This window comes from Columba livia, chromosome 2, assembly GCF_036013475.1.
Source record: "Columba livia isolate bColLiv1 breed racing homer chromosome 2, bColLiv1.pat.W.v2, whole genome shotgun sequence".
NCBI lineage: Eukaryota > Metazoa > Chordata > Aves > Columbiformes > Columbidae > Columba > Columba livia.
In genome coordinates, this window is record NC_088603.1 from 467501 (window position 1) to 485000 (window position 17500).

The 17500-nt window shown below is 65.6% G+C and overlaps 1 protein-coding gene across 5 annotated transcripts in view; it reads right to left on the minus strand.

Annotated features, from left to right (window-relative positions):
• AGAP3 (ArfGAP with GTPase domain, ankyrin repeat and PH domain 3) overlaps positions 1-17500 on the minus strand; it is a 144977-nt gene that overhangs the window by 60112 nt on the left and 67365 nt on the right. For 4 of the 5 annotated variants that reach the window (XM_065054915.1, XM_065054916.1, XM_065054912.1 and 1 more), the window contains exons 8-10: positions 14633-14788; positions 11058-11150; positions 2369-2473 (exon numbers count right to left, since the gene is read on the minus strand). In XM_065054915.1, the coding sequence (XP_064910987.1) occupies positions 2369-2473; positions 11058-11150; positions 14633-14788 (354 nt within the window). Of the gene's footprint in view, positions 1-2368; positions 2474-11057; positions 11151-11484; positions 12524-14632; positions 14789-17500 lie in introns of those variants that run through there. The other variant, XM_065054917.1, reaches the window with a different exon arrangement.

Genomic DNA, 17500 nt, shown 5'->3' on the forward strand with positions numbered 1-17500 from the left:
GAGTGATGAACACCCAAAGGCAGGTGAATAACCCCACCAGGAAGGTTGTGGCTGGCGAAATCAGACGGATGAAGCAGACAGAGCCACGCAGTAACTTCCACCCGCTGGGGCCCAGGCACACCTGGTGCAGGCGCATCTGCAGGAGGAGAAAAGCAGAGCTGCTAATCCCGGGGGAACCTGCACCCGTCCGGCACGGACAGGCAGAGAGACGCACGAGAGCTCCGGGCAGGAGCTGCCCTGAATCACGCCAGGGAAACCATCACGAACACAGAAGTGGCACAAAAGCACTCTGAGACTTGACCATTCCGACCGGCTGGGACGCAGTCTGTCCCCGGTGCTCGGCCGTGTCCCCAGGGCCCCGCGGCACCCGGGCCCTGCAGCGGACACGCGGCAGCACGGGGTCACCCAGCGGGTGGGAACCCGAGGACGCCGAGCGTCCCCCGAGCGGATCCTGCCAGCTCAGCTCCCGCCATCGCCGGCCCAGAGCTGCTGCCACGCGCCCGAGGGACACAGCACGTGCCCTTCCTTGGGGACACACGTTTCGTTAGTGACCCGGGCTGCTCAACCCTAACGTGCTCTGCCTGTGTCATCCTCTAAGAGGACATGGGACTGGAGAGAGGAGAGGACATGGGACACGGGACATGGAGAGGGAGAGGGAGAGGGAGAGGGAGAGGGAGAGGGAGAGGGAGAGGGAGAGGGAGAGGGAGAGGGAGAGGGAGAGGGAGAGGGAGAGGAGGAGCAGACACCGGAGCAGACACCGGAGCAGACACCGGAGCAGACACTGGAGCAGACACTGGAGCAGACACCGGAGCAGACACTGGAGCAGGCCAGGCAGGGCAGAGCGGCTTTGCTGCTCAGAACACAGTGCTCACCAACACCTCTGCTGTCACCCCATGGCACGGTGGTGGCTCGTGTCCCCAGCTTGTGGTGGCAATGCTGGGGGCACACAGAGCCCCAGAGCAGCTGGGCCAGGCAGGGAGCAGCTCGGTAGCCACATGTCACTGGTCCCTGCTCCAGGTGAACACGGAGGGCGATGCAGCCTGCGCTGGGTCACCGGTCCCTGCTCCGGGTGCACACGGAGGGCGATGCAGCCTGCGCTGGGTCACACCTCAGCTGCAGGGTCCAGAGCTTCCCGTGACACCTCGGGGACAGAGCCCCGGCCTGGGCCTGGCTCAGACGCGCCTGTGCAGCTCCAGGTGGAAGCAAAGCAGGGCTCTGCTTGGGGCAATGCGGTAACGACATGAATCGCTGGAGAAGTGCAGTAAGGAAAGCGAGTGCCATCAATGTGGATCACTCCCTGAGGAAGAGAGGGTGTAAACAGGAGAAACCTGGCGTGTAGCAGCAGCGTCTGAGAGCAGTTAAACAGCAGCCCAGAAATTACTCTGCCTCTGCAGCGGATGGTAACAACGGCCCACGATGTCCCCAGCGGCAACGTGCTGAACCCACACGCGTGTGAGCACACGCAGCGCAGGCAGCAGCCGCCGTTCCCTCCCGGTTTGGTTCTATAAAACCCAAAAAATGGGTTACAAAGTCAGGGAGCCGCAGAACCGCAGTACGGCACGGGGACCACAGACTGAAAGAAAAGAACCGTTCTCAGAGTCCCCACAAATTAAGGCGAGGCAAAGACTGGCTTTCCGGTGCGAGGCCGGGGCTGGCAGGCTCGGCGGCTCGGGAGCGCTGCGAGCCCGTGAGCTGCGGATGCGGGTTAGAAAGGAGGAGCTGGAGGCTCCAGGTGCCCCAGCGCCGCGTGTCTGAGGAGCTCGGGGCCGCGCCGGGGCTGTGACAGCCAGCGCCGTCTGTCTGTCCGTCCTGCGGCAGCACGTCCTCCGCGGCGTCGCAGGTGCGCGGCCCGCGCCGGGCTGTCTGTGCGGCACGCTGCGCTCACGGGCGGCGGGAGGAAGCCATTAGCCCCGCAGCGGGGAGGCGACAGAGACGGATGGGGAGGCAGCTGCGCCCGAGCCCAGCGGTGAGGGGATCCGAGCGCGGCAGCTCCGCGCAGGCACCTCATCTCCATTACCCAATACCCAGCAGCCAGAAAATCATTCCAGGCCCAAAGGGCACCATCGGCCGCGGCGCGCGCGGCTCACGCGAGGGAGGCAGCAGCCCCTGCTCTGACGGGCTGAGCGCGGGAAGATGCGGCAACTTTGTGCAGTTCTGCGGCGGCTCTGCCCGGCGCTGCAGGGACAGAGGGGTACACGCCAGCCCCGCCGGGGGCTGCCCCTGCCGCGGCCCGAGCCACGGCCTCCGCCTGACGCCAGACCCGGCCCAGCAGCTCCGGTGACCACGGTGTCTGCACCGGGACCTGCGGCAGCCGTGGCCGCGGACACCGCCGTCCCACCCATTCCCCGCCCAGCCCGCCGGGACTCACGTGCAGGCTGGGGTGGTAGGTGAGGACCCCGTTGTCGCACAGCGTCACATACTTCTTCTTCCACTCCTTGTTGAGAGACTTGCCACTGCGCTTGAGGAGAATGCCCTGCAAGAGAAGCGCGAGGGTCTCAGACCTTGTCTGGCCAGGCACCTCCCGCTCAGCTCCAGCACCGGCCCCCGCAGGAGACCAGTCTTCAGAGAAACATGCAGATCGGGACTCAAGAAAACACCTCCCCGGCTGCGCTTTCCCTGGACCGGCAGACGGGCTGCAGGTCTCTTGTCCCCAGCCCCAGCGTGTCCCAGCGCCAGCCCCCGCCCGTCCCCACCGAGCAGGGTCCCCAGCGGCCAGCGCCGATGCCCAGGTCCTGTGAGGGACCCAACGCGCTCTGCTGTCCCCAGCCGCTCCTCTGGGCAACCTGCTGGTGCCGAACCGCAGAGCTGACCCAGGGCAGGAGCCAACCTCGCCACCACCAACGCTGCCTGCTGCTGCCACAGCTCCTGCGCCAGTGTGGGGCAGGGCAGGGACAGCGTGGGGCAGGGCAGAGACAGCATGGGACAGGGCAGGGACAGCGTGGGACAGGGCAGGGACAGCGTGGGACAGGCAGGGACAGCGTGGGACAGGGCAGGGACAGCGTGGGACAGGGCAGGGACAGCATGGGACAGGCGGGGACAGCATGGGACAGGCAGGGACAGTGTGGGACAGGCGGGGACAGCGTGGGACAGGGCAGGGACAGTGTGGGACAGGGCAGGGACAGCGTGGGACAGGGCAGGGACAGTGTGGGACAGGGCAGGGACAGCGTGGGACAGGCAGGGACAGCGTGGGACAGGTGGGGACAGTGTGGGACAGGCAGGGACAGCGTGGGACAGGGCAGGGACAGTGTGGGACAGGGCAGGGACAGCGTGGGACAGGGCAGGGACAGTGTGGGACAGGCAGGGACAGCGTGGGACAGGCAGGGACAGTGAGGGACAGGGCAGGGACAGTGTGGGACAGGTGGGGACAGTGTGGGACAGGGCAGGGACAGCGTGGGACAGGGCAGGGACAGTGTGGGACAGGCGGGGACAGCGTGGGACAGGCGGGGACAGTGAGGGACAGGCGCGGTCAACCAGCAGAGCAGCACTCCGAGGCACAGCTCTCACAGGGGATGCGTATGGTCCTGCCTGCTTGCAATTCTTTCCTAGAGATGTCAGCAAATGGAGCTGGAGACGCATTTCGGGAGGCAGAACGGGTCCTGGGCAGCCGAGGGATCTCGTCACCACGTCCCCATCGGGATCTCACAGACCTGTCCCGTGGCCTTGGGGCTCCGTGCCCCGCGCTCAGGACGCACAAGGGTGCGAAGGAGCCGCCTCGGCTCGCACATGGCGGGACGTTCAGCCCGGCAGAGGCCGCGCCGGCAGCGCCGGGTCCCGCGGGAGCTGCCGGGAACCGGCACAGAGCTGGCCCAGGGAAAGCCGCTGGTAGCCCCAGCGCTCGCGCGTTGCCGGATCCGCGGGGGGAGCAGCAACGGCCCCCGTGGCTGTGGCCGGTCAGCCGCGCGCTCACCCCGGGCACGGCGGTGGGAAAGCACCGCGGGAGCGACCGGCTAAGGAGGAGAGGACAGCAGCGCAGCCGGTGCCAGCCGGCACCGACACCGGTCACCGCAACTCTGGTCCTACTTTGGTAAGACCGCAACTGCTCATGACAATGGAAACTGTGCTGACACAGCACTTTCAGTTTTGTGTGAGGATGGGAACAGAGCAGCACGCACCGTTAAAAACAACGGTACAAGATCCACGAAGTCACTGATGTACCGAGTGAAACCTGGTCACGTGAAAGGCCTCCAATGTAACCATGAATGAGAGCACGTGTAATCAGAAAGGACAAGTCCATGTCCACAGAAGGACTCGTCTAGAGGTCCTGTCAACCCGCATTTGATCCATACTTTAATCAATACTTCCCCAAACGAGCTCGAAGAAAACACAAAACCAGGAAACTTGAAGGTAACGTGAGATGTGCAGATGAGGTTCGTAGGGATGTGGTTCAGTGGTGGCCTGGGCAGCGCTGGGTTAATGGTTGGACTTCATGATCTTAAAGGTCTTTTCCAACCCCAGTCTATAGAAACGGGACAGCGCAACCGCCGCAGTGACCGGTCGTTAACACGAGCGGCCCCGCATCGCTTGGCGAACCAGACCCCGGGCGCGGCGGGCACAGCCGGCTGCCCTCTGCTCCATGCGCTGGTGCGCCTTGGTGCTACGGAAACACCCACCGCAGCACCCCGGGTGCTGCATCCCCCTCGAGCCCCAGAAACGTGTGGTCTGCAGCGGCGTGCGGCCGCAGTCAGTGCAGCTGCAGATCTGGAACTCTGCGAATGGAAACACGGGCAAAGCCAGGCCTGGCAACCGAGACTCGAGCGCTGGCAGCCTCTTTCAAGCCAGAAGGCACGGGCGTCCAAAACTGGGAGCAAGAACACAGCCTGAGGAAAGACGTGACAAAATGTGGGGGAGAGGAAGGAGGCCTCAGGGCCAAACATTTGCAAGAAGGAGCTGAATGGAGGAACAGAGCTCGCTCAGACTTTGCTGCTGCACTGGCCATTAAGGGGCTGGGGACAGAAGGCGAGAGGATCCCAGGTTTCGATGGCGTTGCTGTGCTGATGGCATCGAGGTCGCAGCTCTGAAGCCCAACCTGTTCCTTTCTGAGGGCAGAATGAGGAGGTTGGCCCAGCAGCACCAGAGAACTCCGGCTTTCCCGGAGGAAAGTGCCCGGCAGCTCGGAGAGACCCGAGATGGGACGGAGGACGAGGCGGGTGAGACCTGGAGGAGGGAGCACAGCCGGTGGGTCCCCGGCTGAACGTCCCCTCGCAGCCTGTGCTGCAGCTCCGGCTCCTGCAGCTCCGGCTCCTGCAGCTCCGGCTCCCGCCGCTCCAGCTCCCGCCGCTCCTCGCGGCCATGGCCACAAGAAATAACTTTCCACGAGTGTCCTCCCGAGTGTGGAAGACACACACACACAATGGGAAGAAGCTGCCAGAGACGACAGGGAAGGCCCAACCCTCCTCCTCTCCCCACTTTTCCTTTCTCCCGGCATTTTGTCGGCCAGCGCGTCCCTGCGCCGCGTTTGGATCGTGGCGGCGCTCAGGAAAAGCAGCAGCAGCAATATGCAGCGTAATGAAGCAGGGAGCAGCGATGGCCCCCAAAGGACTCGTTTACTCCACAAATCTCCCTTCCACTCACTTTTTGCTAAGAATTTTAACACCAAACTTAATTGTAAAGTCGCGTATTGATTGGAAAATGCAAATGGCAATTTAAATGTAATCTAAGCTCCCAGCATGATCCCAGCTCCCAGGGAGGAGGAGCCGCGGCCCGGCCCCGCTGGCGCGCTCGGCCCGGGCTGGTTGGGCCGGGGCCGGGACCCCCGGCTGCCGCCGCAGCCCCCGGAGGCGATCCGGAGCTCATCCCCAGCAACCAGCGGCTGGGGAAGCCTGCTCTCCCGGCCCAATTAACCCACATGCAGCCCGCTACGAAGCAGCTCTTCCAGCCTCGCAAGGCCACCCGAACCGACTTCCCACCAAAAGGCCACGGTGGTGAAGGGACCCCACGCCGGAGCCCGGCAGAGGAGCTGCCGTCCTGGGCGTACCGGGGCCGCGCACCCACGGGCTGCCCTGCCCCCCGGCCACCTCCAGCTTTTCTAGAGCGGGGGTGTCAGGGGGACACAGCGGGTCACCCAGGGTGCCAAGTGGTGACCAGTGACACCTCCGTGGCAGCACACGTCCCTTCTCAGCCGAGCAAAGCGTTTTCTCCTCCCGCAACACCCCGCGGGGGTCGCCCTTCCCAGCCAGCTGCGCCGAACACAGAGCAGCGAGTGCAAACGAGGTGCCCGGTCCCCTGCCCACGGAGCCCGACTGGCACCGGCCACGGGGACCACGGCCACGGAGCCCGACTGGCACCGGCCACGGGGACCACGGCCACGGAGCCCGACTGGCACCAGCCACAGGGACCACGGCCACAGAGCCTGACTGGCACCGGCCACGGGGACCACGGCCACAGAGCCTGACTGGCACCAGCCACAGGGACCACGGCCACAGAGCCTGACTGGCACCAGCCACAGGGACCACGGCCACAGAGCCTGACTGGCACCAGCCACAGGGACCACGGCCACAGAGCCTGACTGGCACCAGCCACAGGGACCACGGCCACGGCACCGCGCGGGCTCTGCAGGGCAGCCCCGCTGACCGCAGCTGTCGCGGGTGATCTGAGCGCGCGCCGCTCTGGCTCCTCAGGCAGAGGAAAGGAAGCGCCCTCGCGGAGAGGCGGCCGCAGGTCCCCAGAGCCGGCAGCCCCACGCGGGAGCCACGCGGCCTCAGCCCGGCCACGCTCCGGCAGAAGGTCCTGCGGGGCTGCAGCGCCACAGCCCTCAGGATGGGCTGCTCTGCCGTCCCATGGCTGGCCAGGACCACCAGAGCGCGGCACTAAAAGCGGCTGAAGGCAAGCACTGGGCTCTCTGTGACCTTCCAAAGGGGCTGCGGCAGGGATGGTGGAGCAGGACTGTGGCACTCTGGGGCAGGGATGGTGGAGCAGGACTGTGGCGCTCTGGGGCAGGGATGGTGGAGCAGGACTGTGGCACTCTGGGGCAGGGATGGTGGAGCAGGACTGTGGCACTCTGGGGCAGGGATGGTGGAGCAGGACCGCGGCGCTCTGGTGTCGCTCTGGATCTACCGCACTGCAAAGAACCTGCCCTGCGGCTCCAGGACAGCGTCACACAGGTGCTCGGAGCCTGGAGAGCCACTTGCGTTCGCTGGTTCCTGCCTGGCAACAGACATGGCTTCCCAGTGCCAGGAACATTCCCACAGAAGCGCTGCGGGATCTGCTCTGCGGGATCTCCTCTGGGGGATCTGCTCTGGGGGATCAGCTCCGCAAGATCTGCTCTAGGGGATCTGCTCTGGGGGATCTGCTCTGGGGGATCTGCTCTGCGGGATCAGCTCCGCGGGATGCGCTCTGCCGCGCTGCGCCGGGAGCCGCCGTGTCGAGCCGCGCAGCGCCAGGCCAAGGCAGGGTCGTGGTGCTGCGGGCTGCGCTGTGCAGCTGCTGCTCTGCAAACCCGCCACCCCAGCGCAGCCCTGACCCAGGACAGGCGCCGGGCACCTCCGTCTGGCACAGGACACCGCGCAGGCTTTGTCACACAGACCGACACCGCTGTGTCCGTTCTCCGCCTGTTCAACCTGGTAACAGCACCGCTCTGCCATGGTAACAGCACCGCTCTGCCACGGTAACAGCACCGCTCTGCCACGGTAACAGCACCGCTCTGCTATGGTAACAGCACCGCTCTGCCACGGTAACAGCACCGCTCTGCTATGGTAACAGCACCGCTCTGCCACGGTAACAGCACCGCTCTGCTATGGTAACAGCACCGCTCTGCCATGGTAACAGCACCGCTCTGCCACGGTAACAGCACCGCTCTGCCACGGTAACAGCACCGCTCTGCCATGGTAACAGCACCGCTCTGCTATGGTAACTGCACCGCTCTGCCATGGTAACAGCACCGCTCTGCTATGGTAACAGCACCGCTCTGCCATGGTAACAGCACCGCTCTGCTATGGTAACAGCACCGCTCTGCTATGGTAACAGCACCGCTCTGCCACGGTAACAGCACCGCTCTGCCACGGTAACAGCACCGCTCTGCTATGGTAACAGCACCGCTCTGCCATGGTAACAGCACCGCTCTGCCACGGTAACAGCACCGCTCTGCCACGGTAACAGCACCGCTCTGCCATGGTAACAGCACCGCTCTGCTATGGTAACTGCACCGCTCTGCCATGGTAACAGCACCGCTCTGCTATGGTAACAGCACCGCTCTGCCACGGTAACAGCACCGCTCTGCCACGGTAACAGCACCGCTCTGCCATGGTAACAGCACCGCTCTGCCATGGTAACAGCACCGCTCTGCTATGGTAACAGCACCGCTCTGCTATGGTAACAGCACCGCTCTGCCACGGTAACAGCACCGCTCTGCCACGGTAACAGCACCGCTCTGCCATGGTAACAGCACCGCTCTGCTATGGTAACAGCACCGCTCTGCTATGGTAACAGCACCGCTCTGCCATGGTAACAGCACCGCTCTGCCACGGTAACAGCACCGCTCTGCCACGGTAACGGCACCGCTCTGCCACGGTAACGGCACCGCTCTGCTATGGTAACAGCACCGCTCTGCCATGGTAACAGCACCGCTCTGCTACGGTAACAGCACCGCTCTGCTACGGTAACGGCACCGCTCTGCCACGGTAACGGCACCGCTCTGCCACGGTAACGGCACCGCTCTGCTATGGTAACAGCACCGCTCTGCCATGGTAACAGCACCGCTCTGCCATGGTAACAGCACCGCTCTGCCATGGTAACAGCACCGCTCTGCCACGGTAACAGCACCGCTCTGCTATGGTAACAGCACCGCTCTGCCACGGTAACAGCACCGCTCTGCCATGGTAACAGCACCGCTCTGCCATGGTAACAGCACCGCTCTGCCATGGTAACAGCACCGCTCTGCCACGGTAACAGCACCGCTCTGCCACGGTAACAGCACCGCTCTGCTATGGTAACAGCACCGCTCTGCCAGGTAACAGCACCGCTCTGCTATGGTAACAGCACCGCTCTGCCATGGTAACAGCACCGCTCTGCTATGGTAACAGCACCGCTCTGCCATGGTAACAGCACCGCTCTGCTATGGTAACAGCACCGCTCTGCCATGGTAACAGCACCGCTCTGCTATGGTAACAGCACCGCTCTGCCATGGTAACGGCACCGCTCTGCTACGGTAACAGCACCGCTCTGCCACGGTAACAGCACCGCTCTGCCATGGTAACAGCACCGCTCTGCCATGGTAACAGCACCGCTCTGCTACGGTAACAGCACCGCTCTGCTATGGTAACAGCACCGCTCTGCTATGGTAACAGCACCGCTCTGCCACGGTAACAGCACCGCTCTGCCATGGTAACGGCACCGCTCTGCTACGGTAACAGCACCGCTCTGCCATGGTAACAGCACCGCTCTGCTATGGTAACAGCACCGCTCTGCTATGGTAACAGCACCGCTCTGCTATGGTAACAGCACCGCTCTGCCATGGTAACAGCACCGCTCTGCTATGGTAACGGCACCGCTCTGCCATGGTAACAGCACCGCTCTGCCATGGTAACAGCACCGCTCTGCCACGGTAACAGCACCGCTCTGCCACGGTAACAGCACCGCTCTGCTATGGTAACAGCACTGCTCTGCCATGGTAACAGCACCGCTCTGCCATGGTAACAGCACCGCTCTGCCATGGTAACAGCACCGCTCTGCTATGGTAACAGCACCGCTCTGCCATGGTAACAGCACCGCTCTGCCATGGTTACAGCACCGCTCTGCTACGGCAAGGAACAATTGAATCCTTACCCTAAACCACCGCAAGCTCCAGCAGCCTGGCCAGACCAGGCCCAGCCAGACACACGGACACCGGAGCGGGCAGAGACGGCAAATCCTGCAGAAAGCACCGCACGGGTCCAGAGGGGAAAGGCCACGGACATGCCATGAGCAGCCCCCCTGCACCCGCCGTGGGGCTGACACAGGCACTGCCCCCGCAAACCGGCCACACACTGCCTGGCAGCCCAAAGGCAGCGGCCACGGCCTGGGCTGTGCCCCCACGGCCCCCGGTGGGTGCCGGAGGAGCTGGAGCAAGCCGTGCCCGTCATCCCAGCACCGCCCCACCGCAGCACCCACAGCAGCAGGCAGAGCTGCTTGGAAATGAGAGCAGGGGGGACACAGGGACACGCAGGGAGGGCAGAAGGACAAGTGCTTGGCAGCGGGAATGGTGGAAGAAACAATCAAAAGAGCTTCAATCCCTGCTCCAACCAGGGACTGGAAAGGACCCACGCTGCAGAGAGACAGGCAGGGGCAGGGGCACGATCAGGATCAGGGTCAGATCAGGGTCAGGACCAGGAGCAGGATCAGGGTCACGGTCAGATCAGGGTCACGGTCAGATCAGGGTCAGGGTCAGATCAGGATGGGTGCCCGGTCCCGCGCTCCCGGGGGCGGGGCTGCAGCGGAAGCCGCGGCGGGAGCGGAGCGCGCGCGCCCCCTGCTGGATCCGCTCCGCCAGCCGCCGGAGCAGCCGCCGCCCGCACCAGCACCGACCCCCGCACCAGCACCGAACCGCACACCTGTACCAGCACCAAACCCCACGCCCGCACCCCGCATCCCACACCAGCACTCCGCCCCAGCGCCCCACACCCAGCAGCAAACCCCGCACCTGCACCAGCACCCCACACTGGCACCCCACACCCTGCTCCTGGCGCAGGGTCCGCACCCACACCGCCGGCTCAGCGCTGCCGAGGGCCAGGCACGTGTGCGGCCCCCCAATGTCCCTGCTCAGCCAGGCCGAGGGGTCCCCGGCCGCCCCGCGCTCCCCCACGCTGGTGTGGAGTGAGGGACCTCAGCCCATGGCAGGAGGGGACCCCAGTCTGCAATGTGAGGGGACCCCATTCTGCTGAGCGAGGGGACCCCATTCCACAGTGAGGGGACCTTGTTCCGCAGTGTGACAGAACCCCATTCCACAGTGTGAGGGGACCCCATTCTGCAGTGTGAGGGGACCCCAGTCTGCAGAGTGACAGGACCCATTCTGCAGAGTGAGGGGACCCCATTCCGCAGCACGAAGCCCGCGCCCCCCCGCCCTCGCACGCGTGAGGAGACTGAACCTGTTTCATGGGGATGGCGCGCCCGCTGCCGATGCTGTCCGCTTTGCACTCCGGCACCTTCTTGTCCCGCTCCGGGTCCGCGCCCTTTCGAGACTGCAAGAGAAGAGACACGGGTGCGTTAGACGGCACGGGACGGCACGCACGGCCCCGCCGCCCCAGCGCCCGCGGGCAGAGCAGCCGGCGCGCGCCCAGGCCCCGTGTCCCCATGGAGCCGCGTCTCCCCATCCCCGCTAGGGACGCTGCGGCCCCCCCGCCGCTCCCCGCTGCCCTCGCCCGCTACCGCAAGCAGAGCTGTCCTAGCGGTCGGGGCTGCCTCGGACCCCCCTCCCGCGGGGGCACACAGGACACGGACAGACAGATGGCGTGGGATGCGGGTGGAGCATGGATGGAAGCAGGAGAGGCCAAGGCAGTGAAGAACTCACACCTCTACTAATCCAACAGATTTATTCTGTTAACACACTTGCACCATACAAAGTAGCACAGGTCACTGGGCAGAGATACCAGCCCCTTACAAAAGAGCATGGACAATAAGTACCTATCACACGTCTAGAGAGTTGAGAGCAAAACCCGGCAGCCCCCGGGGGCGGCTGCGGTGAGAGCAAACTCCAATAAATACAATATGGAATATACAGTCTGTTGAGCAGAACTCATTCAAGGTGCTTAGGACAGAGGAAAATATCAAGTCATACACGGCATGGAGCACAATCAATACATTCAGAATCACAACAATGGCAGAAGGGCAGCGGCAGCGTCTCTCCGGAGCGTCCTACACACCCCTCGGTCCGGGAGCGCCCCGTGTACTTTGGATCGGAAAGGGACACGAGCCCACGCGCCTGGGACACCAATTCACTCGCTTTTGCGCCCAGAACAAAACAAAGAGATCGAAAGAGAAGAAAACTAAAGAGACACAGATGGCTGCTGCGCGGCGAGGAGGAAGAGAGGAGCAGGAGTCCATGCAGCGGCAGGAGGTGCAGAGGGAGGAGGAGCGGAGCGCGAGCGGCGGGCGCCGGCAGCAGCTCCCGCGGCAGCAGCAAAGCGTCTTGCGGCCCATCCAGCTCCACGCGCCGCGGTCGCCGGTCCCGGCGGCTCTGCAGGTCTTCCCGTCCCGTCAGGGTGGTCCGCCTGGCATCCCGAGCACGGACAGCGCCCAGACAGCATCCGCAGGCCCAGAAACGTCCCAGCTTAAAGTGCAGGCGCAGGCCGTCTCAGCGCTTCCTAGACTTTACATTGGGGGATTTAAAAGGCTCCTGCGTGTCTCCGAGGGGGGGACCCATGCTGGCTGGAGGGCGGGCGAGCCTCTAATCTTAGATCAATCCCAGTGCCCATCCCTTATCCGGCCCTGGAGAGGCAATGAAAAGTGAGAGAATTTGTACAGAGGTGCCGTGTGTAACCACCTGGATCTTCTAATTTGGAAGGAGTTGGAAAGGCCTTTTTGTTGATGAAAAGTTGGAAACAGTGGCACATATCTGCAAATATCGAAAGAATAAAGAGTTTGGCAAGTTATACTCAGAACACGGACACGAGTCTGTCAGCGATGGGCGCCAGCGGACGGGCGGACAGACGGACAGGCCGGGGCCGGCAGCAGCGGTCGGGCGCTGGGCTGCGCTGGCGGGGCCGGGATGGCGCTGGGCTGCGGCCGTCGGCACGGGGGTCCTGCGCACGCCCACGGGAGCGGGAGGGGAGTGAGAGCAGGAGGAGGAGGAGGAGAGGAAGAGAGGAGCAGGAGGAGAGGAGCAGGAGAGGAGAGGAGAGGAGAGGAGGCCTGGTCGCGGAGCAGCCGGGCACAGCTCGGAGCACGGCCCAGCGCCGGCCCCACAGCGGCGGTGCCCGCCTGGGGATGCGGCGAGGCCGGGGCTGCTGGCGGCCCCTCCGCGGCCTGCCGGGACGGCTCGTGGCCAACAACAGCCTGCCCTGCCCTGCCCTGCCCTGCCCTGCCCTGCCTGGCCTGTCCCCCTGCGGGAGCTGGTGTGGGAGCTGCTGCTGCTGCCACGACCAAACGGGTGAAGCCTCCAACGTGAGCCCCGCGTGTGCACCAGCGCGACAGCAAGCGAGTGAGCGTGAGCCCCGCGGCGGGCGGGCGCCACGAGCAGCGAGCCCCGCGAGTGAGCCGGTGAGCAAGCTTGAGCCCGGATGAGCGAGCGAGCGAGAGCCCCAGACGGATGATGGTGTCCACAACAAACCAGCGTAAGCCCCCAGCAAGGCGCCCTCCCCGCCATGAGCGCGTGCCCCGCGAGCGAGCTGAGCGCGGGCTCCGCGGTGAGCGTGAACATGAGCTGACGGCGAGTCCAGAGCCCGTGGCGCGGCGGGATGGGTGAGCGCGTGAGGCCCGCGTGCGCCGGGCGCAGCAGCAAGCATGAGCGGAGCAGCGGCGGGGGACAGGCATCCATCAGCACGGGGGCCACACGAGCACGAGCAGCGACAACAGAGACCTGCAGGCACCCTCGGGGAGGCGTGAGCACGCGGAGGGGAGCGCTGGCGAGGAAGCAGCCAGGCGCCAGCAGCAGGTCTGCTGCGCGGGCGGCGCGTGCCGGGGCGGGGGGACAGCAGCCCACAGCGCGGGGAGGGCCAGAACACGTGCACACAGAGCGGGACGTGTGAGGAGCCAAGGGGAGAGCGCACGGGGCGCTCGGGACAGGGATGGATGCGCCGGGATGTCCGAGCCGGGACACGGGCACAGCCCAGCAGGAGCCGGGGCGGCCGGGATGCCCACGGCGCGGTGATGGGACGGGGTGCGGGGCTCTGAGTGTTTGTGGTTTGGGTCCAGAGCGATGGTGGCTGTTGACACGGGGGAACACGGTGCAACACGTACACGGACTTGGTGACAGCAGTTCCACAGACAGCAGACAGGCGTGTACGGAGCAATGGCGGCTGGGAAGCACATTGAGATGGGGGGAGAGAGGCCTGAGCCCAGCACGGGGCGTGGGCAGAGGAGCACGCTGCCCCGGGGACAGCGCTATCTGCACTAACGCGGGCGCGGGGCGGCTGCGCTGCAGTGGCGGTGGGCAGGCCTGTGCGGCGTGGACGGTGCGGTGTGTGCCGGGGCTGCAGCCCAACGGCACCGATAACCACGGCCAACACTGAGCCCCGGCACGCCCCACAGCTCTGCCCAGCGGCACCGCTCACGCCACACACGGGGTTTGGGTACCGGTGGGGCCCAGTGCCGCGCGCTGGCTCTGCACAGCACCACGGCTCAGCATGGCTGGTGCCAAACTGGCGGCCCAGTCACCAGGGACTTGTGCCCGGCTTGGGGACAGTGCCCCAAGGGCAGAACGGCAGGACACTGGTGCTGTGCACAAGGCGCAGTGTCCCCAGTGCCACTCACACCCCACGCTCACTCCTACCTGCACGACCAGCTCGCCCCGGGCGCTGCCCACGCACGCACACCCAGCACGGCAGCTCTCGCACACGCAGACGGCTCCTGCTCCCTCCCTGCACACGCCGCGCTGGGGACACCCGCTCTGCGTCCCCGCGCCCGGCCAGCACCGCGGGCTCGCCCACGGCAGCGCCCCGAGCCTGCGACCCGCTCCCCGCCCCCCCGAAAACGCCTCCCCAGCTCCTCCGCCCGGGGCGCTTACCGTGAATATGTTGGAGCGTCGCTTGGACTGCTTGCGGATGGGGGTGGGGGTGTTGGAGGCAGCGATGGTCTCGATGCGCAGCTCCCGCTGGCTGATGCTGGGGGTGGAGGGCACCGAGGAGGAGTAGTCGCTGAAGGCTCCTCCACCATTGGTGGCCTAGGGCAGAACAGACGGGACAGTCACGGAGAGGCCGACTGCACCGGGACTGGACACGGGGACACCCCACGCCACAGGGGGACACCCCACACCACGCGCCACTCCTGCCCATGCAAGAGGCTGGGGAAAGTTGGTTCCCTTCTTTCTGCTTTAGTTTTACCCCTAGTAAAATGGTCACATTCTGAAATCACCAGTGAAGAGAGGGAAGGACAGTGACACCTGAGCGAGGACGAGCAGCGCTGGGTCCCTGCTGGGTCCCTGCTGGGGACACAGCAGCGTGTCCCTCTCCAAACCGCGGGGCTGGGCGGCTGCCCCGTCCCTCGGCGCCGCTGTGGAACTGCGCTCTGAGAGCCCGCGGGCCCCTCCCCGTCACAAGGACAGTCACGATGCCAACGGGGACGCGTGTCCTGGGGCTCCAGCCCTGGCCCTTGCAGCGCCCCGACGCACGGGCTGCCACAAACAAGCCCACGCTCTGTGTAAAACGCGTCTCTGGCCCCGGTCTGAGGTTGATCCAGCAGAACCCGAGGGCGGCACACACCCTTGTGCCCGTGGGCCACCGTGGCGGTGGCTGCAGTGGCCCATTTCTGGGAACACGTGGGACACACGCTGCATCTGCACCAACACCTCGTTCGGCTTTGTGGAGGGGAAGATCTGCCCACGCAGCTGCTGCCAGCACCCAGCAACGCGCTGCTCGGACAAGGGGCTGCCCAGCCCGTGCTCAGCGCCCTGCGGGCAGCGACCCGGCCTCGCGCAGCACCGCACGCCAGGCCACACCGCACCACACGCCAACGCCACGCGGCACTGCACGCCAACGCCACCCAGCACCACACACCAACACCACGCAGCACCGCACGCCAGGCCACACCGCACCACACGCCAACGCCACCCAGCACGGCACACCAACACCACGCAGCACCGCACGCCAGCGCCGCGCCGCTCCGCACACCAGGCCACGCAGCACCACAGGCCAGCGCCATGCAGCACTACACGCTGGCCACGTGCAGCACCGCACACCAGCGCCACGCTGCACCGCACACCAGTCATGCGCAGCACCACACACCAGCGCCGCACCGCACGCCAGTGCCACACAGCACCGCACGCCAGCGCCACACCGCACACCAGCGCCGCGCAGCTGCAGCCCAGGTCTCTCAGGACAGCCTGTGCGCTGAAACACAGCGAAGCAGCTGCCCCTGGAAGGCTCGGAGAGCTCCGGCACCTTGTGGGGAGCAGCCCAGTTCGTCCCAGTTCGTCCCATAGCCCGGGGCCTCCTCCGCTCCCACCCGCTGCTCCGCACGTTGGACGAGGATGTGCCGGGGCGCTGAGTGAGGAAACACCCGCGCTCACGCCGTGCGGGGTCTGAGCCCCGTTCTGAGACCAGCCGCTCCGCGCTGGAGGAGCTTTGGTGAGAGGAACGGGAGCAGAACTTCTCTTAAGAGAGCGGAGAGCCGTCCAAGAACCAGCAGCAGCTCCTCCTCCCCGCAGCAGCGCGAGGGACGGCTGCGCGGGGGCGGGCGGCGCCGCGGGGGAACGCTGCTCCGTGTTGGGGGTGACGGCCGCTCCCGGGGCGTCACCGTGTTCCCCTGCCGGGACCCCCGCTCCCCAGCAGCTCCACAACCGCCGCGTGGGATCTGCTGCCCAAGCCAGAGCAGCTCCCAGGGCCGGGACACGCTGCCCTACCGAGTGACCTCGAGGGCCTCTGCCGCGGGGCCTGGCAGAGCCGAGCCGCGCTGGTGACAGGGCGGCACCGGGTGGCAGATCCCCCCAGCCCCCCGCCCGCGGGGACACGGAGCCTCCGCGCTCGGCTGCCAGCTGACGAACCTGCGCTAACGAGAGGCTTCTGCTGCCAGGCCCAGGGACCACCGGGGGCCACGGAGCAGCCGAGCAACGCGTCCCCCGCAGGGGACTCCGCGACCCCGCAGGGACTCCGCGACCCCGCAGCGACTCCGTGTCCCCCGCAGGGACTCCTCGCCCTGAGCACAGAGCGCCCGCCGCGCACCCGGCCGCGCCGCACGGGCTGTGTGAGGGACAGAGGCAGAAAGACGGGGCCAGCGAGTCAGTCTGGTGAGACAGCTCAGGTTTGGGATCGGGCACCACAACGTGTGCGCAATCGGAATTTAACTGAAGCATCACCTGTGAACCATGGCACAAAAAGAAGAGATGGGAAGTGTGGTGCAGAGACGGCGGGTGCCGCAGCACAGAACCCGCCGCCCCGGGCTGAGCGGGGCCCGCCTGCAGAGGCTGAACACTCAGCAACAGAACAAATCTTCCCGCTGGTGTGTAACGGGTGGACACCGTGAACTCCAGAGCACATCAGTAGTGCCACAGGGTGCCCGAGCTGGGAAGAACTCACTGACGTTAACATGCAGTAATTCTGGGCATAAGAAGGCACAAGGCAGAACAAGGAGGGAAATTTGGGAAGGGCTTGGAGTAGAAGGGCACACAGGACAGCAGCCACCGGCTCAGCGCTTGCATGGGCACAGGGAAGAAGCCGGAGAGCATGGACCGTGGCCACGGCCACGCAGGGCTCCACGGGGACACCCGCCACTCCAGCTGCAGGACACAGGCGCTGCCCAACCTCCCTGAACGAGCGGCGCCAGGCTGGCCGTGCTCGTCACCGCGCAGCCCGAGCTGCCGTCCCCGCTGCACTGCACCTGCAGGCTTGGATTTGCCACCCGGCACCTGCTCTCTCACCGGTGTCACAGTAACGGCACT